This window comes from Caretta caretta, chromosome 1 (assembly GCF_965140235.1).
Source record: "Caretta caretta isolate rCarCar2 chromosome 1, rCarCar1.hap1, whole genome shotgun sequence".
Lineage (NCBI taxonomy): Eukaryota > Metazoa > Chordata > Testudines > Cheloniidae > Caretta > Caretta caretta.
Window position 1 is genome coordinate 300827482 of NC_134206.1, and position 23183 is coordinate 300850664.

Sequence of the window (23183 nt, forward strand, 5' to 3'; positions counted from 1 at the left end):
AGGAAGGCTCAAGTAAACCTAGAACATCCCTGACAGGAGTTTGTCCAACTTGTTCTTAGAACCTCCAATGATGGGAATTCTACAACTTCCCTTGGAAGCCTATTTCAGAGCTTAACTATCTTCTTAGTTAGAGAGTTTTTCCTAGTATCTAACTTAAATCTCCCTTGCTGTAGATTAAGGCCATTACTTCTTGACCTACTTCAGTGGACAAGGAGAACAATTGATCACTGTCCTCTTTATAACAGCCCATAATGTATTTGAAGATTGTTATTAGGTCCCCCTCAGTGTTATTTTTTCAAGACTAACCATGCCCAGTTTTGTTAAACTCATAGTTCAAGTTCCTCATAGTTCAAGTTTTTTAAACCTTTAATAATTTTGGTTGCTCTTCTCTGGACTCTTTCCAATTTGTTCACATCTTTCCTCAAGTGTGGCGCCCAGACTTGGACACGGTACTCCAGCTGAGGCCTCACCAGTGACGAGTAGAGCAGGACAATTATCGCCATTTCGAACACTCCTATCATATCCCAGAATGATATTAGTCTTTTTTGCAACTGCATCACACTGTTGACTCATATTCAATTTGTGATCCAATATAGCCCTTAGATCCTTTTCTGGAATACTACACCTAAGCCAGTTATTCCCTGTTTTGCAGTTGTACATTGAATTTTTCCTTCATAAGTGAAGTACTTTGCACTTATCTTTATTAAATTTCATCTTGTTGATTTCAGACCAATTCTCCAATTTATCAAGGTTGTTTTGAATGCTAACCTTTCTTCCCGAGTGCTTGCAACCCCTTCCATCTTGGTGTCATCTGAAAATTTTATAAGCATACTTTCCACTCCATTATCTAAGGCATTAATTAAAAACAGTAGTGGACCCAGGACCAAACTCTGCAGGATCCCACTAAATAAATATGCCCTGCCAATTTCACTTTGAACCATAGATAACTACTTTTTGAATATAGTTTTTCAATCAGTTGTGCATTTGCCTTACAGTTATTTCAACTAGACAGCACTTCCCTACTTTGCTTATGATAATATAATGTGGGACTGTGTCGAAATCTTTATTTTAATCAAGATATGTTTACTGCTTCCCTTATATCCAAAAGGCCAGTAACCCTCTCAAAGAAGGAAATTAGGTTGGTTTGGCACCCATTTGTACTTGACCAATCCATACTAGCTATTCCTATTATACTCTAGGAGCTTACAAACTGATTGTTTAATAATTTATTCCAATATCTTTTCAGGGATTGAAGTAGGCTGACTGGTCCACAGTTCCTAGGGTCCTCTTTGTTCCCCTTTTTTAAAGAGAGGTATTATGTTTGCCCTCCAGGCCTCTGGGACCTGACCTGTCCTCCAAGAGGTCTTGAAGATAACAGTTAATAGTTCTGAGGTTGCTTCAGCTAATTCCTTAAGTACCCTAGGATGAATTCCATCAGGCCCTGTCAACTTGAAATCATCTAACTTATCTAAATATTCTTTAACCTGTTCTTTTCCCTATTTTGGGTTGTGTTCCTTCTCTTTTCTTGTTAATATCAATTGTGCTGAGTATCCATTAATGGTATCTGGTCACCATTAAACTTTTTAGTGAAGACTAAAGCAAAATAGGCATTAAACACCACAGCCCTGATGTTATCAGTTATTAACTCTCCTTCCCTGCTAAGTAGAGGATCTACACTTTCCTTAATCTTTTTCTTGTTCCTAATATATTTTAAAAACCTCTTCTTACTGCCTTTTGTGTCCCTTGCTGGATGTAACTCATTTTGTGCCTTAGCTTTTCTGATTTTCTCCCTATATGCTTGTACTACTGTTTTGTACTCCTTCTTATTTGTCCACCTTTTGTAAGATTCCCTTTTGATTTTCAGGTCATTAAAGAGCTCCTGATTGAGCCATTATGGCTTCTTACTATTCTTCCTATCTTTGCTTCACATCGGAATACTGTAGTTAGCAGTTGTGCCTTTAATACTGTTTCCTTGAGAAATTGCCAGCTGTCTTGAATTCCTTTATCCTTTAGCTTTTCTTCTCTGGGGACCTTACCTACCAGTTCTCTGAGTTTGTTAAAATCTGCTTTTTTGAAGTCCATTGTCCTTACTCTGCTGATCTCGGTCCCCTTTCCTGAGAATCATGAAATTTATCATTTCATGGTCACTTTTATCCAAATTGCCTTCCACCTTCAGAAGCACAACCCGTTCCTCCACCTTCTGAAACAAAAAGTTGTCCCCAATATATTCCAAAAACTTAGAGACATAGAATTGAGGGCCAGAAGAGACTACTAGATCATCTAATGTGAGCTCATGACTCTCACAGGCCACCAAAATCACTCAGCACCCACACTCCAAACCCAACAATCAAAATGAGACCAAAGTATTACAACCCACAGGAGACTAGACTATTATGAGCCACAGGCAGAGAATAGGAGGCACCAAGGGGCACCAATTGAGCCCCCACAATGGCAAGGAAATGGTTAAGTGAGATATACCCAGGCAATCCTGGCAAGTGACCCACACTCACATGCTATAGAGGCAGGCGAAAACCCCAAGGTCACTGTCAAACTGACCTGAGGGAAAATTCATTCTCAACACCACATATGGCAGTCAGTTAGACCCTGAGAACGTGAGCAAGGATCAGTCAGCCAAGCACCTGAGATAGAGAGAATGCACTGTGCCACTTCAGATCCCTGGCCTACCCTACTCAATGCCCCACCTCCAGCTATGGCCATCCCTACTGCTTTAGAGGAAGAAGATTAAAAAAAACCCTCCTTGCATATGTTGGATGGGGGGATCTTCCTGACCTCTCCTGGTGGCTGTCTGAATCCTGAAGCATGAGCTTTAGGAACATAAGAAATAAATTGGAAATGAACCTTAGGACTGTAGAACCCTGTCATCATCAGAATCAAGCTCCTCATATAATTGCACTTATTGGACATTATGTCCTGGTACATTTCCCTTTCCTTTTTCTGCTGGAATTCCTGGGCCTTTCCCCTGTCCTCTTTCCTTCTCCATACTGCCAGTCATATTGGCCCTCCAAGCCCTTTGTTCATAGTCTGATGCAGCAGTGGTTTGTAAGATCTCTCTGAACATGTCTTCTTTCTCCTCCTCCTCAGGGTCAAGCATTCTGGGGCTGTGGAGAAGGCACTCCTCAAGACCATCATAGCAGAAGCTGCTGATAAAAACCGAGATGTACCAATGGATTTACAGTCACAACAGAAAGGAAAAGATAAGTTTCTAAATTCCCTTCCCTCGATCCCATAAACAATTTTAATAAGAAATGCATATTGACACTTCAGCTTTGGAGTGCCTTGGCACAGCCCTAGCCACGGTGAATATTGCCTGTCAGGGACCGGGGGAAAGGATTTTCTGATACTCGAAGCTACAACATTTCAGTCCCTATTCCATGGGTACTGAGTACAGGGCAATGGCACTGAATATTGGCACGATTTTCCACAGGAGGTGGTGATTTTAGCTGATATCTTACTTCGGGTAACAGAGGCACAGAAAGCACAGCTACTACTGGGGTCCAGAAGCTGCCTGGGCCCCTGTGCCTCTAGCCTGTTTACTCCAGTGGTGCCTGCAAAACTCACTGCAGAGTGGAATGGGGAAGTGTTCTACTGTAGAGGAAGGAATAACGCAGCCATCCTAGAAACCTTTGGGAGAGGACTGCAGAGTAGCTCCCTGGAAGTTTCATTGAGATCTCTCAGGAGGATAAAATGGACATCCCTACGTACGTAAACAAAGTGCTCCGCATCCTGCCCTTTCCCACTTGCCTCAGCCAACCGGGGAATGAAAAAGCAGCTGCCAACTCAACTTGTTTGTTGTAGCTCTACCTCTTCGGGGGGGAGGGATAGCTCAGTGGTTTGAGCATTAGCCTGCTAAACCCAGGGTTGTGAGTTCAATCCTTGAGGGGCCATTTAGGGATCTGGGGCAAAAACGGGGGATTGGTCCTGCTTTGAGCAAGGGGTTGGACTAGATGACCTCCTTCCAACCAGTCTCTTCCAACCCTGATATTCTATGATTCTATGATTCGCATGTGAGTAAATCAATGGAAAGTTGATACCTGTGACTTATTAATTTGGGGCTGGGCTGGGCTCCATCTTTAAATTTAAACACTGTGAGGAAAGATGCATGCACACGCTTACCTGAGTTCCCTTCCCCTTCATCATGCTCATCTGTGCTTGCCTGGTGGGACTGGCTAGACTTGAGGCGGAGTCTCAAACAGGTCCTGGCTTCCAGCATGGTTGGAGCCCCCCACTGCATATCCCCCTCCTCCTCCTCAATGTTCACAGTAGGGGTTTCTGTATCAGCCTTGTCTGAGGTATCCGTGGTGGTCTGTGGAGCGCTAGTGGGGTCTCCACCGAGTAGGGCATGCAGCTCATTGTAAAAGGGGCAGGTCTGCAGGGCGCCATCAGATCAAATGTTGTGCACCCTGGCCTTCTTATATCCCCGGAGACGTTTCTTTGCTTTCACAGGGCACAGTGGCTGACCCCTGCTGTACCCCTTTGCCAGCATCCCCCCTGTCATCTGTTTGTAGCGGTCAGGGTTTCTGTGGCTGATCCACAGCTGTGCTTCCACAACCTCTTCTCCCCACAGGGCCAGGAGATTCAATATCTCCTGCCTACTCCAAGTAGCAGGGCATGGAGCCAACACAGTAACTTGGGCAGTTGCATACAACAATGATGAGCCGATAGGTGTATTGCAAAGGTGGGCAATCAGGAAAAGGCATATCAAAAACATTTGAAGTTTTAAAGGAGGGGCAGGGGAATGACTTGCCGTCTCTGTGACTCCTGGGCAGTAGAGTTTACAATTGAAACCAAACCAGTCACTGCCGCAGGGAATGGGGCATTGTGGTACAGCTGCTGGAGATCTGTTAGTGTCGACACAGGTCACATATTGTCTATACTCACACTGTCAACCTCAGTAGGTCAGCCAGGACTCCACACTGTTCAGGGAGGCAGTTTTACTGCTTCACTGTAGCAGGGCACTTACATCATCCAGAAATAAATTTGTTCATAGACACATGCACAAATAGGTTGACACGAGGTGACTTACATTGACCTAACTCTGTAGTGTAGACCAGGCCTAAATGTGCTGGGGATGAGCCCATCGCAGAGCAGCCCCTGTATTCGGGGAGGCCAACTACCCCTTCTTTTCAGCTGCACTCAGTGCTCTTTGGCTGCAGTTGAAGTTCTGGGCCCACATCTAAAATATCAGATGATCTGTAGTGTATTGAGATTTTGAAATGCTAATAGCAAATTGTTTGTTTTAACACCACATCTGAGCTGACCAAACTTATGGAGAACTATTTTTAAAAGTATAAACGTAAAAAATTATATTTGTTTCTCCAGTAGAATGTCACCTCTCAAATATAAATAATTCAAAGCAGATAGCCATTTAGAAATCTAATATCCAAAATTATATACAGTAAGATGTGCTCTCAGTAATGATGGTGTTAACTAGAAGTAACTGGTTTACACCAGCATAACAGAGCAGAATTTGGCTCCACATGCACTGTTATCTACTAATAAATAACCACCATGGAAATAGACAAGACACAGTGTACCTGGTTAATATTTCAAAATTTTACCCCATTTGATGCAATCATGTATACTTTATGCTAACATGGGCCACGGACTGTTTTTTTTTATCTTAGGGAACCACAGAAGTCTCAACGAGTGATAGAATGTTTCTAGTTCTGCACCAAATCAGTTCTGCACCCTTCTCTGCCAATTGCTTATTAAGAGTTAAAAACGGATGTGTTAGGTAAAATTAATTTATCAAATTGGTAGACTCAATGATAAAAGTATTTTGTGATTTCCTGTGCATACAGGTACCAGTGGGGGCAACCAAACACAATATTAACGGAACATAAATACATACCAATTAACAAATTAATTTACAAAGAAAAGACAGAGGCAGGATAGAATGTGGTCCTAAGGTTTCCCACACAAGTGATTTGCCAGCTATTGTCAGTAGATGAAGATCAAGTCAGCAGGTTCTTACTTGTTTCTATAGTTTCAGAGAGTTTAGTTATCACAAATGTGAGGGAAAACGAGCATTGGCTTGATTCAGGCATGGAGCGGGAACATGACAACAAACTCTTCCTTCCCTACACCTCTGCAGATGCATCCCAAGTGTAGCCTGAAGCACCCATGCTATTCTACTACCTGGCCTCTCTTGTACATAAACAATCAATACTACTGAGTTTGTGCAGCAGTTTTGTGATGTGCAAGGGTTGGCCAGCATAATAACGGTTGTTTCATTTATGTCCTAAATATGTGTTTAATCAATCACTATCCAAATATATGTGTCATGTTTTGAAAACAAACACCTTGGTTTTTAGTTTCTATCTGCTTGTCTCTGTGCATCTAACAATGTCTATCATTATGACATCTAGCATTATGCTATGAGTACTTTCTACGGCATTGATGTTCTTTCTGAAATATTTCTCAGTATTTCTACATTTGTATTTAAAGAACATTTTGACTGAAAAAGCAACTCACAATCCTTCTGCAATGCACTCCAGCAAAAGTACATTTCCCCTTAGTTCCACTTTATTACTTGTGCTCCCCACTGGAGTTAAAAGAGTTGGTCGTCTCTCTGTCAATGGCTTGGCTGATTAAAAAAAAAATTAGAATAATGTAAACAATCAGAAAGATATATTTCAAACATATTTCCCAACCCAGCAAAAATCCATCTGCTTCCAAACACTGACAGTAAATATATTTAGAGTCAGGTCTGGTGATAGCGTATATATTAATATTAAAATGAAGGCCCAGTTTCATGCATATGGGCATTTCAGAATTTAGCACAGGAGTTTTTTCTGTGTATTGTTCATTTAATTCAAAAATCCTTTTGTAAGAATTTGCACTGCTACAAAGGGTTAGGGTTTTGCCCAGCACACTAGAGTCCTATCTGGACATAAGAAACATTGTAATTTTGGACACATACATTAAAAACAGCCAACCTGTTCAATATTGTACTTGCTTAGACCCTGATTCTGCAATATGATGGGTTCATATGGACACGTACATCTGTGCAGAGCCCCACACACTTCAGTTAGGCTCTGCATAGGTGCAGGGATCCATCTACATGGATCATATTGCAGGAATCATATTCAACATCTGATGTTTTCCGTACTTCCACTAACACCACAAATAAGACATAGAAAAAAATGGAGCCAATGTAAACCTGTTGTATTCAAAAACATGAGTGACAGGATATATTGCAGTTTAAAATATGCTTTGCTCAGCATCTTCCAGTCTACAAAGGACTTTTCTCATAAACCTCAGCCATGTCTTGTCCCTTTAAAACATAATTTTAATTTGAATATTTTGGCAAACCTGAACTGTATGATCAACTGCTTTCTCCACAATAATAAAAATTATATAACATGGCCAATATATAGACCTAAATCTAAACCCAAATTTATACACAGATTACTATATCTGCTTCCAAAACCTTTGGAACTTCTTGATTTAATTCAAAGTCTATTACAGTATTTCATAACTCCATTTTAAAATATTGATGATAATGAAATTGGATCAGACTGTTTTCTGGAAATAAACATTATAAAACACTTTAGTATTCTACTATAATAGCTTAAAACATAGTAGTCTGCTGTGGTATTTTTTTATATGGACAGCAATATAAAGATGTATATGCCTTGTTTATCTGGACATAGGATTTATTGCTAAATTAAGTCATAAAGAACACATTACAATAATTTTAGGATGTACCTAGAGCACCTCAAATGTGAGTATATGAAATGTGCCTCTTCAGAAGATAAAGATAAAGGGGAACATAGAAAAAGGCCACACTACAATAAACAATCTGCCCATTTCATGCACTGCAAAAACCCACTCAAGGCTGTGAAAAATCCTGAAAAATTGATTTCTGCAGCCTTGTGTCATGTGCCAATTGAATGGGTTTTTAATAACTGTACTCGATATGTCATTCTATTTGCAGGTCATTATTACCCTATTACAGAAAACCCACCATTATGGTTCGCTAACTAAACTTAACTTTTATGTAGACAATGAAAAGTTGTCATGCTCCTGCTATATTTTAGTTTTCAGTAATTGAAGATTAGTGCCTATAGAACTTCAGTTATGGAAAAGACCTCAAGATAAATACAATAAAATAATAATATATTTTTTATCTATTTTCTACCCATCACATAGAATGTAAAATTGTGGGGCCAGATCCTCAGCTGATGTAAATTTGTGTACCTCGATCAAAGTCAACTGAGCTAAGGAGATTTATACCAGTTGAAGATATGGCCCACAATATAGAAAAACAGACCATTCAAAATGGACTGAATTAAAGTTCATTAAAACAAAAATATCCAGAATTTTGTTTCTTTTAAGTTACTTTTCAAATACATTTAAAAGTCTTAGATTCTTTAATTTAATTCAAAAGTCTTTAATTCAATCTAGTTTTACATTTATAAAACAGATTAAAAATGAATGGTATATTAAGTGAATTATTAAATATTAAGAGCATCTGTTAAAATATTTAAGGTTACTATTAATGCTTATGATATAGCATGTGATATTGACTAGTCCCAGTGATAATGAAGGTTTCCACTTATCAATTAAATTAGAGGAAAAACATAAATGAACAGCATAATACAGAAGCAAGTAGACAAATAATCTGTAAAATCTGCCAGTGTGACTGGATTCATTTGCTGTAAAAGCTGAGATTTTTGTTGTGTGTCATATTGTTGACATTACATCAAAATTATTTAAGTATTTTTAAAGGCTCACACTGTGGCATCCCTTTGTAAAGTGTATATTATCACCAGTACTAATGGATATATTTATTAGAAATTGGAAAGGGGAGTCAAAGGTAAGTAGCCATGGAGGTGAAAGTTAGTTAACTAAATTCTACTATGAAAGAGGGAATACCAGTGGGGATCACCATCCCATAACTCACCACCATAAAAATCAGTGTCACTCAAATTAGCAGATATAGTTTCATTCAATGAATCCACTGAAATAAACAGAATATCATGAAGAATGCATACAAGTGGGTAAATCAGATTACTGGGCATCAAACGTGAATCACTATGGACAAGTTGATTTAACAATACAAGCAGAGAGCAGTATGTTATTGCAGATGTCTGCTGATTAATTCATTTGAACAGTCATGAGCATTATAAACTGGTGTATGCACATAGGAGTGCCAATTTAAATTCAGTATTTATCACATTATAATTTTTAAATAAGTAAAATGTTACAAAATATAGGTGATTTGAGTGAGATATTACTGAAAAAGAAAAAATCAGTATTTAACGTAAAACTTTAAAGGCGAACATGGAAAGTAAAACAGCATGTATGATTTAGGACCACTCATGTTTTTGTAAAGTATTTATAAAGAAAACTGGACATTAATATTTTAAAGTTGTATAGAATTATTTCTTATTTATTGTGATGAAGATTACAATTTCTCTCTCACATACAACTACTTAATTGTAGGCCAGCAAGTGAAAAATCCAGATAAATACAATGTAAGTGTATAATTAAGAAAAATAATACTTACTTGAAAAAACCTTCACAGAAATAGGTTGCTTCTGCTGTATAGTCTGAGTGTGATTAAATCTCGCATAACAAATGTAGTCCTCACGAGTGTCCTCTGGTTTTACATTAGAAAAATAAAGGTCTCCATTCAGACCTTGGGAAACCCTTTCATTTTGAGGCAGTCTTTGGAAAGCTAAGTAAAAACAAGGACACATTTATTTTCATTATAATACATAAAAAAATACATTAGTGATCTGTGGACCCCAGATGTGACCTACCTTCTGCCTTTTGTAATGTCTCATCTCTTTGTAAGTGCTCTCAGCTGCTTCCTTATCTCCCCTCAAAAATACGTCAACAAATATAAAACCACAAGACTCATGCAGACAGTCCCAACCCTCTTTGCACGCACTGCACATGAGCAGCCTCTCTGCAGGCATGGCCCTTCCTGTTCTGTGGAACTGTGCAGCCTTGCACAAGCAGAGACTAGATTTTATCCTCACTGAGCAACTACACTGTCTCCTGCAATTTTTCATAAGTAATTATAAATTATTTAGAACAGTAATCAAAATTGTCAAGAAATATGTTCTTTATGCAGATTTAATATAAACTTACAATTATCCATCCAAAATATTATAGGTGGTGGTAAGCCAACTGGAGGGCTGCAGTGAAGTACTAGAGGATCACCTTCTCTGACATATTTTGGTTCTACTTTTTCTTTAGTCCACAAGGGGGATCCTGTAGAAGATAATTTTCACATTCATATACACTCTGGATTGATAAAGTTACAGAACCCCACGAAAGAACGATATGTGTCACATAATTTAAAAGGAACGGTCTTCTGACATTTACTGTACATGGATTATAACTTCTACTTCTGAGCAGTTGTGTTGTCTTTGGGAAAAAGAAAGGTTTCATAATTCTTTTATTTATACGTTTTAGAGAATCATTGCTTTACTCTAAGCAATCAAACAGAAAGGGATTCTTCTGGGTAATCACTAACATTTGACAAGTTTGATTCTGGATCATGTAGAAAAGCAATGCATACAATTAGAAAAAAACAAAGTGAGACAGTTCTAAAATGGCAGTCCATGTGGAGAGATTTAACAAAGACTATGGTAAAAATAAGAGCAGCTCAAGAAAATACATTTGAGCTCAAGAGCTGTGACGTTTGAAAAGTAAGCCAATATAATACCACAATAAATTCTAAGATTTGGGGACAGGAGGGATATATGTGTTTGTCTCAATATACTCCACGTTAGGGCTTTTTTTTTTTTCTTTTTTAAAGTAATTGCTTTGCAAGAACAGATTTTTTTTAAAAAAAGTACTCCACACCAAAGAAATATGTTAAAGATTTACAATTCTTTTTTCTAATTGTAATGTTTTATACACTGTCCAATTTTAAACATGACAAATGAGTCAGACATACTGAAAACCAGGAAAACATATTGGGTGTTTAACTTACTAAGGAACTTTGGAGAAAATTGGCAGCTTTTTCATGCAGTACAGCACTAAACCAGAATATCAGAAACTGTACAATTACCTTCTAATAAGATCGCTTTGATGATTAAAAAGATGTCTTTTTTTTTTTTTTAAGGAAAGGAAAAAAGAAAATAATTAAACCAAAAAGTTCACAACAAAACAAATAAGTACAAATGTTTCAGGTTTGATGAATGTTAGAGTTACACTTACTGGACGGGCGTATAACAATGTTATTGGAAATTGCTGCTCCACGTTCATTCCTTGCTGTACACTGATACACTCCTTCATATGCTTCTGCCTTTCCGCCATTCATAATGTTTATTACAAGGGTTCCTGAGTTTGGCTTCACTGTTACCCTTGCATCTTTATCTATATCAAAATGAGTTCCATTACGTGTCCATGAGAAACTAGAATCATAAATACAAGAATAGGAAACTAATTACTAAAGATTTGAAAAAAACAAGAAAAATAACTTTAGAAAAATCTCTTAACACCACACAGATTTTTGTAAAAAGAAAAGGAGTACTTGTGGCACCTTAAAGACTAACCAATTTGTTTGAGCATAAGCTTATGCTGAAATAAATTGGTTAGTCTCTAAGGTGCCACAAGTACTCCTTTTCTTTTTGCGAATACAGACTAACACGGCTGTTACTCTGAAACAGATTTTTGTGTATACCATAAAAATGTGGCTTAAGAATAATATATTTGAATTATTTAACTGGGAAATAAGTAATAAACAAACATGCTTTGAGACAAAAGACTTGGTTATATTTGTTTTAATAGGTGCCATTTTTAGGGTCAGCAGTTTTTCTATATATTATTTATATTATTAAAAATTACAAAAGATAAATCATTGTTTCTAATATTTATATTATAAAATTACACAGAAGGATTGATAAGCTAATCACAGAGAAAAAAATGCTTTCATTTTCCACTAAAGATGATACAGCGAAATCTGCTAGCACTGATACTGTTAAAGCTTCATTAGCATTTCCATTATAAACCCCATTATTCAAAGGGTTTATAACTGGCCTGTAAGAATTTGCTCTGGGCTGAAATGTGTCATATAAGTTCTCAACAGGAGATCATGTCTTTTACTCGGTTTGTCCATTTTTTAAGTTACCGGAGTGAATAAAAAGGTAATATTGTGGGTTTGATTGCTTTTCACTACTCTAATGCACACAGTTGTGATTCTATACATTAAATTTTGCATTTGGGTAGGCCATAACCAATCTATTAGGTTCCTTTTGGTGTTACCCAAAAAAACTGATATTTTGTAAAGTAGCTGCTGAGAATTTACAGTATTACAATTCATAAAGATTTATTTTTTGGGAAAAAAAAATAGATCCATAGTATGCCAATCCTACTGCTCTAAAAATGCATTCATAAGATATATTCTCTTACTTCCAAAAATACATTGATACAATGCTAGGATCGTGACTGTATGGCAGCACCTCATGAGGTGCTGAGCACATACAACCCCTAGTGTAGTTAGAGGGTGTTGCTGATACTCATTACCTCTCAGGATCAGACCTTAAACATTTACATTTGAAAACTAGTGAGATTTTTACATATAAATCTAAATACATGTAGTACAAGTGAAATTCAACCAACTCAGCAGGGTTCACACAGCTTAAATTGTGGTATGTCCTTGTCATAAATATAAAGGGAAGGGTAAACCCCTTTGAAATCCCTCCTGGCCAGGGGAAAGCTCCTCTCACCTGTAAAGGGTTAAGAAGCTAAAGGTAACCTCGCTGGCACCTGACCAAAATGACCAATGAGGAGACAAGATACTTTCAAAAGCTGGGAGGAGGGAGAGAAACAAAGGGTCTGTGTCTGTCGGTATGCTGCTCTTGCCAGGGACAGAACAGGAATGGAGTCTTAGAACTTTTAGTAAGTACTCTAGCTAGGTATGTGTTAGATTATGATTTCTTTAAATGGCTGAGAAAAGAATTGTGCTGAATAGAATAACTATTTCTGTCTGGGTATCTTTTTTGTAACTTAAGGTTTTGCCTAGAGGGGTTCTCTATGTTTTTGAATCTAATTACCCTGTAAGATATCTACCATCCTGATTTTACAGGGGGGATTTCTTTATTTCTATTTACTTCTATTTTTTATTAAAAGTCTTCTTGTAAAAACTGAATGCTTTTTCATTGTTCTCAGATCCAAGGGTTTGGGTCTGTGGTCACCTATGCAAATTGGTGAGGCTTTTTATCCAACATTTCCCAGGAAAGGGGGGGTGCAAGTGTTGGGAGGATTGTTCATTGTTCTTAAGATCCAAGGGTCTGGGTCTGTAGTCACCTAGACAAATTGGTGAGGCTTTTTACCAAACCTTGTCCAGGAAGTGGGGTGCAAGGTTTTGGGAAGTATTTTGGGGGGAAAGACGCGTCCAAACAGCTCTTCCCCAGTAACCAGTATTAGTTTGGTGGTGGTAGCGGCCATTCCAAGGATAACGGGTGTAATATTTTGTACCTTGGGGAAGTTTTGACCTAAGCTGGTAAAGATAAGCTTAGGAGGTTTTTCATGCAGGTCCCCACATCTGTACCCTAGAGTTCAGAGTGGGGGAGGAACCTTGACAGTCCTCCTATGGTTGGACAGTGCAGGAGAGTTTCTGTAATCCATGAGCACCATGAGTGGCTCAATTTTAGCTTCAGATAGATAGGTGCGGAATGGGCAATGTTGGAGACTAAACTTGGAATAAAAGCATGAGCTCTGTTGCTCAAGCTAAAAAGACAGCTTGCTGGCTAGAAGCAGTAGCATATTCATAAGCCTCAATCTATGATTTAGTCCAGGGGTTCTCAAACTTCATTGCACCGTGACCCCCTTTTGACAATAAAAATTACTACATGACCAGGAGAGGGGACCAAAGCCTGAGCCCACCTGAGCTCCACCGGGCCAGGGAGTGGGAGGCAAAATCCAAGCCCCGCCGCACTGGCGGGGAGGGCCAAAGCCAACGCTTGAGCCCCATTACCCCTGATTGGGGGGGAGGGGGGCAAAGCCCAAGGGCATCAGCCTGAGGAGGGGGGGGCTGTAACCTGAGCCCCGCCACCCAGAGCTGAAGCCATCAGGCTTTGGTCCCAGGCTCCAGCAAGTCTAACACCAGCCCTGGCACCCACTTTGGGGTTCCGACCCACAGTTTGAGAACCCCTGGTTTATTCAATAGCAGGGGACAAAGAGGCACATTGCATTAACCCTCTCTCTAGCAAACTTTAGAGTTCCATAGCCATGCTAATTCCCACTTGTGTCTGAAGGGATCTAACCCAGAACCACTTGATCTAAAAGATGAGCCTCTACTGCTTGACTTAATGAATCAAGTCAATTAGCTCAATCAAAAAAAATATTTGGTCACATAGGGCCTACGAAAATAGGCATAAATAAACTCAGGCTGTCCCCGTCTTGTCCGTTCCCCCCGCTTCCCTTTGGAAATTGCACTAGAAAATTCAAGCACTTCACAAACTACAGAAAGCATTACGAATTCATCACCTCACTCAACACGGAGTTTTTAGAGAATGTCATTACCTCTGTTGAAATAGAAATCCTGGTGCAGCATTAACTCTAGAGATGCTACCGCACCTCTATAACAGACGTGTGACATTAAAAACATCCTACAATAAAAAATTTGAGAGCACAGGAGGGAAAATCTCCCTGCTCTCAGTTCTGGTGTCCAGCATCAGAACTGCCCCCGGATGCCAGAAGGAACAATTGCTCAGCCATGGATTGGCATATGTCAAGGAGCTCTGTGGGGGTGAAGCATGCTCAGTGTAGTTTGCATAGAGCATTGTGTGAGTGGCGCATGCTCAGTACACAAAATGTTTGGTGAACTTTACTTCCAGCCTCTATCAAACCTCTACTGAACATATACAAATGGTAATTTGTAGATGTTTATAAGTTGAACAAATTCAGGTGGATTTTCATGAAGACACCAAAAAGAACCTCTCTTTGATCCCATAGTCACATCCCTGAATATTTTCAAGACCCAACTCTAAAAACTGGAGGGAATTAGAGCTTCTCAACAAAAGCTGTAAGATTTTTTTTAAATATTGGCAAAACAATATATTTTCCCTTACCCTCATTCTAGAAAGCAGCTGAACTCTTTCTGCTGAAACTTTCCAGACAATTCAGCCTAACACGCAGACATGTGGCACAGAAAATTTCAGCCAGAATTATTAAAAATTGGTAAAGTTACAAGCAACTGAAAACATGGTCTTACAATGGAATTATTGGGGAACCGTAACTATAGGCACACCACCACCCTAATATACGGTGAGTAATGTGAAAGCTATAAAATAAGCCTAGAAAATCAAGGGCACTCAAGTTTAAGCTGACACACATTCCTTAGCTCATTGCATTTTGCTCACAAAATTGTACAATTTAGCAATCATAGAATACATCAATCAAGCAAATAATGGTGCAGACCATGGATGAATTTGAGACCTCCACTTTCAGCCTTGTTCTAGCAGTTATGTGTGCTCATACGCCACCTGCATTGTAGAAATTCCACCAGGATACCCAAGGATAGAAGGTGAGCAGACCAGTGCTATGGTATTCTTTGAAGTGCCCCCCATGTACAGCTGCCTACTCCTTTTACTGTAATGATCCCCTTTACTGATTTTCCTATTGAAAACTTTAAGAGGATCTTTCAACATTGTAACACTATACATTTTTAGAATGTTTCTATGGTACTGTTGTTCAGTTCAGTGTCCTCAGCACTTCTATGGGAAGGACTCACTTAATGCAGATATTATTAATATTATAAAAATAACAAGGATGGTAAACATAAGACTTCATACTGATTTGATGTCACTAGTTTAGATTAAAGCTATGTGTATTAGTCTAGAAAATTACTTCATTTCCTCTTAGTTTTCATATTTGTTATTCTAGCTTTTCTACATTTTTCTGTAACAGCAAAAACAATAGAAGTAGTACTAACCTAGGAGGTGGCTTTCCTTTTGCTTCACATTGTATTACAATATTCTCTCGAGGGTCAACAATGTAGTCTTTTGGAGATTGCTGAGTTATTGTTGGAGGCTGTGATACTTTATTGCAGAACATAATTAAGAAACATTAAGAAACAATGATATTTTCAAGGTACCAACACACCAGTTTTATAGGCAAAAAAGACAAAATTAGCAACAAAAGACTGGTATTAAAGTATCCTTTGCATTCAAAAGGCAAGATGGTCTTCTATTGTAAATCAGGTTATCTCTATTCACTTCAATGAAGCTGTGCTGATTTACCACAACGGAAGACCCTTCAAAAGAGGTTTTAATGGGTATTCCTTGTTTAATATACTACAGATCTCATTCAATATTTGTGAAGTCAAAGGACACCCGAATCCTTAAAATCAACAAATATTTCAAAACAAACAAACAAGAGCCCTAATTTACACTTGAAAAGAGCTCTCTTCAGTCTACATAAACCAATCAAAAGTGATGTACGTTGTTTTCATTTTATAAATATTGGATGTGTTTCAAACACTCCAAGTAGGAGTCCAGTTTGTTCAAAATTTCAGTCATAACATGACTAATTCACACTTGAGGTATGATTTAAGGACAGCTACATTTCAGGAGTAAAATAATTTTTGCATAAATTTGTACCTGAAAGTTTGACTATAGCTTAAGTATTTAGAAAAATAAATATATCCACTAAGGATGGAATAAGACAGATACTGACATTTAGGAATTCTGTATCAAAATTAGTACTTGGAAAAATTCTACATTTTTTTCTCCTAGTACTGAACAAACCTAAAATGGATTTTGCATTTTCTATCTTTTCCATAAACTAATAAGGAATAGCCATTTTGCTGAATTGTCCAAGGATGAACAAGAGATGTCAGGGTCAGTCAAGTGCTCAAGAATGATTGGCATGGTTTGAAACTCATTCCCCTGGTGAAGGAGTTGGTGCCAATCTATGTAAAGTAATTTGCAATCATTTACCATTGATTGCACCTCTCTTTGCACAGAAAGGAATGCAAAATTTCCTGACAGAAGAAGGAGTTGCAGACAGTGCCAGTCAATGTCTTACTGCATTTCTCACTCCCAATCTGTTTTACACTACAGTGGCAGCCAGAGTATCATTACAGTAGTTCAGAGTTCTATCCCTGAATATGTTCAGCTTTAAATAAATAAAGTCCATTAAATCCCTTGGCCTATGACCCTTCCTCACATATGCTGCTTTTTTCCAGAGTAAATTCCTCTAAAAACAAATGTAAATTATTGTGCACGTAAGCATGTATACCCCAGTATTCACTTAACCACTGAATTATCTGACCTGATCTGTAAGGGTATCATCCTGAAACCCTTACATGGGTAAAAAAATGTTCACTGACAAAAATATTCACCATAAAGTTCCTCTGGGACACTTCTGTGTGTAAGGATTGTAGAACGGGGACCTAAGATTGCTCTAAACATGCTGCTAAGGAATCATAAAACTGTGCAAGATTTTCCAGCTAGAAGTTGGTTAGTACCTCAAAATTAGAAGAAGTCTTAGTAACAAGGGTCCTGATCCTATCAATGGGAGTTGAGAGTGCACACCATCTCACAGGCGGTGCTCAAGTGCCTCACAGTACTGGGCTATAACTGTCACACTAACAGGAAGGTACTGAAATTCTCAGAGCCAACCTTTTTTTACACATTTTGGAAATTTTTCATTAACTCATTGCAAATGCATATTTCCATATTTGACTAGTTATTACATATCTTGAAAAGAGAAAGAGAAATGGTTTCACAAGGGACCAACCATTCCAGGAGATACTTCCCAGTGGGCTGCAGTGGGAGTTGCACATGCTCATCTCCTGGAATAGCAAGGTGGATATGTTCAAATACCATTGTATCATGGCGTGGTATAATCCCCTAAATAGAACAGAACGGGTCCTTCAGGATTAGCATGTCCTTTCCTCCCTCACTGCATACAGGAAAGTGATTGGGAGGTTTTCTTCCCAGGATATGACTCTTCACATGTTCCTGTAGAGAAGCAGTCAGAGGCTAGTTCTTTTCCCCTCTGGGGAACAGTTCCTGGGGCCAGTACACCCAATGTTCTAAGATGGCAAAAGTGCTATCTGAAAAGGGGCACAATTTGAGCACTTCTGTAATACAATATATTGATAGCACCTGATGCACATATAAGATCTCAATCCTGCATCAAGATCTGAAAACATTCAAACCTATGTGGAGTCCCGTTGTATTTGAATTCACTGGATTCAAGATGGGCACAATGGCCATGTTAGTGCATCCTGAAGGAAGACTGGACCTAGTTAATTCACTGTATGCACTGTTTAAAAATAAATAAAAATTTCTCCACCTTCAGAGTTATAAAAAATGAGTGGATCATATTGTCCCTGCCTTATGCATACACACCTCTCAATGAATTCAGTTTCACCAAATGTGTTTACTCCTGAAAGTAGCAATAGCAAATTGCTTTAAAAAAATTGTAAGACTCTTATTGTTCAGGTAAAGTAAAATTAAACTGTGTTTGAATGTTTTATTTTATAAAAACACCTTCAAGCTGACACGTATACAATAGTGTTTTCTTAACACTGCATGCACAAAACATTTAGCCACAGCAAACACAATTGTGAACAAATACCTGATCCACATTATTTGGACTTTACACTCAATGCTCAACAAAATAAGTATTAATTTTAAGCAGCACACATTTTATTTTTCACTATCTATTTTTTGTGGACAGAAACTTACATTCTTTGAGAAGTATTGCTTTTCCCCCCATCAGAATCAGCAGGTGAATGGGCAAACAGAGATTAAAGAGAATCATTTGTTAGTAAGAAGAAACTTAGCATCTTAGAGAGGGAAGATAAGTATCTCTGACAAATACGTGGACGTCTATAAAGAGAACATTTATCAACAGTTACCACACAGTAATATCTGAAATACTAAAAACATTTGCCATTGTGTCAGGAAATACTACAGTATCTCAGATTCCACTGTATAGGAAACTGCTCTGAAATGCTCACTTTTTAATGGCAACCCTGGTATGTGGCATTGACCTAAAAGGGACATAGAACATTGATTCGGAAGTATTGAGGAGGCAGGAAATCAGAATTAATAGAGTACATTGCTCTCATGCTGCAGCCAAAATCAATCTACCCATATGACCATATGGAAGTACAAAGGAAATGCTTAAAGCTAAAATAACTCTTACAAAGACAGGTTTCAGAGTAGCAGCCGTGTTAGTCTGTATTCACAAAAGAAAAGGAGTACTTGTGGCACCTTAGAGCCTAACAAATTTATTTGAGCATAAGCTTTCGTGAGCTACAGCTCACTTCATTGGATGCAAAGACAAAAGTATCTAACTCTATTCCACAGACATGCAATTAATTTCAATTTGAAAAATAACTGAAAAGTATAATTAATCTTCCCTGTCACATGCTATACTATATGATCTCATCCTCATACTGTTTACTTTGCATATGGTCCCATCTTCAATAATATTTCAAAGAATGAAAAGACTAAAACTACCTTTTATTACCTAAACTGTTGATCATCCCTTGGTCACACTGAAATAATTAATATATGTTCTGATTGTTTTTACTATTATTTATAACAACAATTATTTAGCTAATAATTTAAGAGCTGGCATGGTACAGGTAGGAGGTCCATTTTTGCTGTCTATTGAAGGCAGGTTAATCTAATCTAAAGTGTTGCTTTTATGGTCTTTCATGTGCCCAGATACCACTGTGATGGGCACATTAAAATCATTCAAATAAACTATATACATTTCAAACCTATGAAGGGGCTTGAATTACTTTTCTTTTTATTGTGTAAAATTAAAGAGCCTGGGAAACAAGTTCTACTTAGAAAACACAGGCATTTGCACCTCAGACTTTAAAAATCACAGAACGGCAGTTTAGTAATGTAGTGCTGTAAGGGCATTTACAAGTCCAGTCTCATTTAGATATATTAATCTTGTTATAGAAATGAAGGTCATTAGTTTGAAATATCTGGAAAACGTGTAGGGGAAAACCACAAATACTTGCAATTTAGGTGTATTGTTATTAAAGAAAAACAAGCATTTACAGTAGTGGATGCAGACATATGTTTGTGGAAGATTATAATTTAGAGACGCTCCCTCATAAGGGACAATATTATGAATATAGGAATTTAGAGATGTGCGCTGGACGCTAGCATTGAGAACACAGTGTAGCTGTGTACAGCAGTTCACCACAGAATCGCTCTACTTTGTTTTATTAAACGTTTTATTCCTTTCTCATTCACTGCTTTGTTGCTTAATGAACCCCAAGATGATTACAGTAGATAATCGTTTATTACAGACAAAACTGGGGTAAAGGAAACCATGCAGATTAGAGACATCAGTGAATTTGCTCATGTATTAATCCTGCAGTTATCAGTGGTCCTAAATTGTCCTTTCAGACAATTGGTTTAAGACAGGCATAGCACCTAAGGGGGAACTTGTGGCTCAGAATTCTGAAACATGGCCCATGTCCATACTGATCTTCAAAATGGAAGTGAAGCCAGACGCCTTGAATGCCCCGATAAAGTTGCAGAGCTACCTGCTGGCCTTTTAGTCCCTGCAGGCTACACCACTGGCTCGAAGATGAAGGAGGCTGTTTTACACCAATTAGGAATCCACCTCAGACTTCCAGCAAATTGCCTACATAACCCTTGGTGTAGCAAAGTTTGAGTTTCCCTGTCTTAAAATTAACTTCTGTTAAATATGACTAGATTTAAACTGGGTTTCCCTGTTCTATGTGGTGTGATAAAGTTCCTCCTCTGCCTTGGTGGGTCTTGCACTTATTGGCGGATTTGCTCTCCTCACAGATTCACAGTAGCCCTTGCTTGTGGCTCAAACCTGCCGTTCACTCAGCTAACCTCATCGCTGGCCAGCACGGAGAAAAGGAAGGAGAACAAACCCCACAGTCTCTGTTGATCCACCTAGTGGGTTGGGAGACAGGCCAGGGACTTTTCCCTCTGGTGGGACCCACAGTCCAGGTCAACTGCTCTTATATCCAATGGGAGAAGGGGTATGCGGGGGAACCTGGGCACGCCCTCTACTCTGGTTCCAGCCCAGGGCCCTGTGGATCACAGCTGTCTACAGCGTTTCTTGTAACAGCTGTGCGACAGCTACAACTCCCTGGGCTACTTCCCCATGGCCTCCTCCCCACACCTTTTTTATCCTTGCCACAGGACCTTCTTCCTGATGCCAGATAGCGTTTGTACTCCTCAGTCCTCCACCAGCACACCATCTCACTCCCTGCTCCTTGCACGCCCCTCACTGACTGAAGTGAGGTCCTTTTTAAACCAGGTGCCCTGATTAGCCTGCCTGTCTTAATTGATTCTAGCAGCTCCTTAATTGGCTCCAGGTGTCCTAATTAGCCTGCCTGCCTTAATTGGTTCCAGCAAGTTCCTGATTATGCTGGAACTGCCCCTGTTACCTTACCCAGGGAAAAGGGACCTTCTTAATCTGGGGCTAATATATCTCCCTTTGATCACTCTCCTGTAGCTATCTGGCCTGACTCTGTCACAGTGGTTATAATCAATGGAAGTGTTCAATATAGGAACATAGCAATTGCTGCACTGGACCAGACCGGTGGTCCATCTAGTCCAATGTTCTGTCTCCAACAATGACCCGCACCAGATGTTTTAGAGGCAGGTGTAAGAACTCCACAGTAGCTAGATGTAGAGTAATCTGCACCCCCACATTACATCTCAACGCAGTCTGTAATGATTAGAGATTATCTTAAACCCAGAAGCATGGAGTTTTCATACCCCTTTCAGAACTGTCATTAGCGTTATCTACAACAACTCTGGATATTATTCTTATCCAACAATGATCCAATTCCTTTTTAAATCTTGTTAAGTTCTTAGCCTTAGAAACTTCCTGCAGCAGTGAGTTCCACAGTCTAATTACATATGTGGCACAGTTACTCCCGGGAGAATTCTGTACCACTGCGCAATGCAGAATTTTGCAGAAACTAACATTGTGCACGCAGAATTTTCTTTCCCCCACAGAAATGGGCTGCAATGCTACTGGGGCCACTGGACCAGACAGAGCCCAGCTCACACACCGAAGACACTGCTGGGTGGAGGGGGAGGGAGCTAGAGGATTCCTGGCAGCTGCAATTATCAGCACACCCTGAGGGAAGGAGACGGCAGCGCGCAGCAAGCTCCATGCAAGCCTGGGACCAAGCATTAGGCTGTTTCTCCCTCTAGATTCCTGGGCTCTGGGGCAGGTGTCTGGGCTGGAGGAGACATGGCTTGGCTCTGGTGGGGGAGAGAGGGTGGATGTCTGGGCTCTGGGGGGAAGAGGGTTTGAGTGTATTGGCTGAAGGGGCACCATGGCTGGACTCTGGGGGGAAGGGGGTTGTGGGTGTCTGCCCCCCCCCGGGCTGGGCTTGGGCTGTGGGAGGGGAAGGGGGCAGAGAAACTGGAACTGAGTTTTCATAGGGGTTTCTTTAACTCTCTACTCTTGGGGGAATTTTTGTGTGTGTCTGTATTGTTACAGACATACTTTCTGACAGGCATTTTGAAATAAATTACCAAAATAATTGAAACTGGTGTGATTATATAGTGTTATTTTGACAAATAAAATTTGCAGAATTTTGCAATATTGTGTGCAGAATTTTCAATTTTTTGGCATAGAATGCCCCAGGAGTAAACAGCATTTCCTTTTATCACTTTTAAATTTGCCATTTTTAATTTAATTGAACATCTCTTTATTCGTGTTAGGAGACAGGGAGAACAGAAGCTCAAGATCTACTTTCTTTGTACCATTCATTATTTTATATAGTTGTATTATGCCCCTTTTAATTTGTTTTCTTTCGAAGGTAAACAATCCCAGACTTTTCAATATCTCAACATGTAAGAGTGTTCTCATGTCCCCAACCATTCTCATTACCTATTTCTGAACCCTCTATAATTCTGAAATACCCCTGTGAGATGGTGTGAATAGTACTGCACAGTACTGTGGATGAAGCTGCACTGCTGATTTCTACAATGGCATTATAATATTTTATGTATTATTCTCCATCCTATTCTTTATGTATCGTAGCATCTTGTTTGCTCTTTTGACTGCATCTGCACATTGAGCAGAGATCTTCATTGAGATATCTACATAACACTTAGGTCTCTTTAGTGAATTGATACTTTCACTTTTATGTAGTTTAGTTTTAGTATTACACACACACAACTTTGTTACAAGAACATTATTTAAGTCGC

General features: G+C 39.0%; 1 protein-coding gene across 28 annotated transcripts in view; it reads right to left on the bottom strand.

The window, feature by feature from the left end:
• NRCAM (neuronal cell adhesion molecule) overlaps nucleotides 1-23183 on the bottom strand; it is a 294853-nt gene that overhangs the window by 88599 nt on the left and 183071 nt on the right. For 19 of the 28 annotated variants that reach the window (XR_007354620.2, XR_007354621.2, XR_012666501.1 and 16 more), the window contains exons 5-11: nucleotides 18687-18704; nucleotides 15923-16028; nucleotides 11203-11399; nucleotides 10126-10248; nucleotides 9536-9706; nucleotides 8930-8986; nucleotides 6496-6607 (exon numbers count right to left, since the gene is read on the bottom strand). Coding sequence is in view for 25 of the 28 variants with exons in the window: in XM_048836056.2 (XP_048692013.1) it covers nucleotides 6496-6607; nucleotides 8930-8986; nucleotides 9536-9706; nucleotides 10126-10248; nucleotides 11203-11399; nucleotides 15923-16028; nucleotides 18687-18704 (784 nt within the window). In the remaining 3 variants the exon portion in view is untranslated. The remainder of the gene's footprint in view (nucleotides 1-6495; nucleotides 6608-8929; nucleotides 8987-9535; nucleotides 9707-10125; nucleotides 10249-11202; nucleotides 11400-15922; nucleotides 16029-18686; nucleotides 18705-23183) is intronic. The other 9 variants (XM_048836049.2, XM_048836055.2, XM_048836048.2 and 6 more) reach the window with 4 other exon arrangements.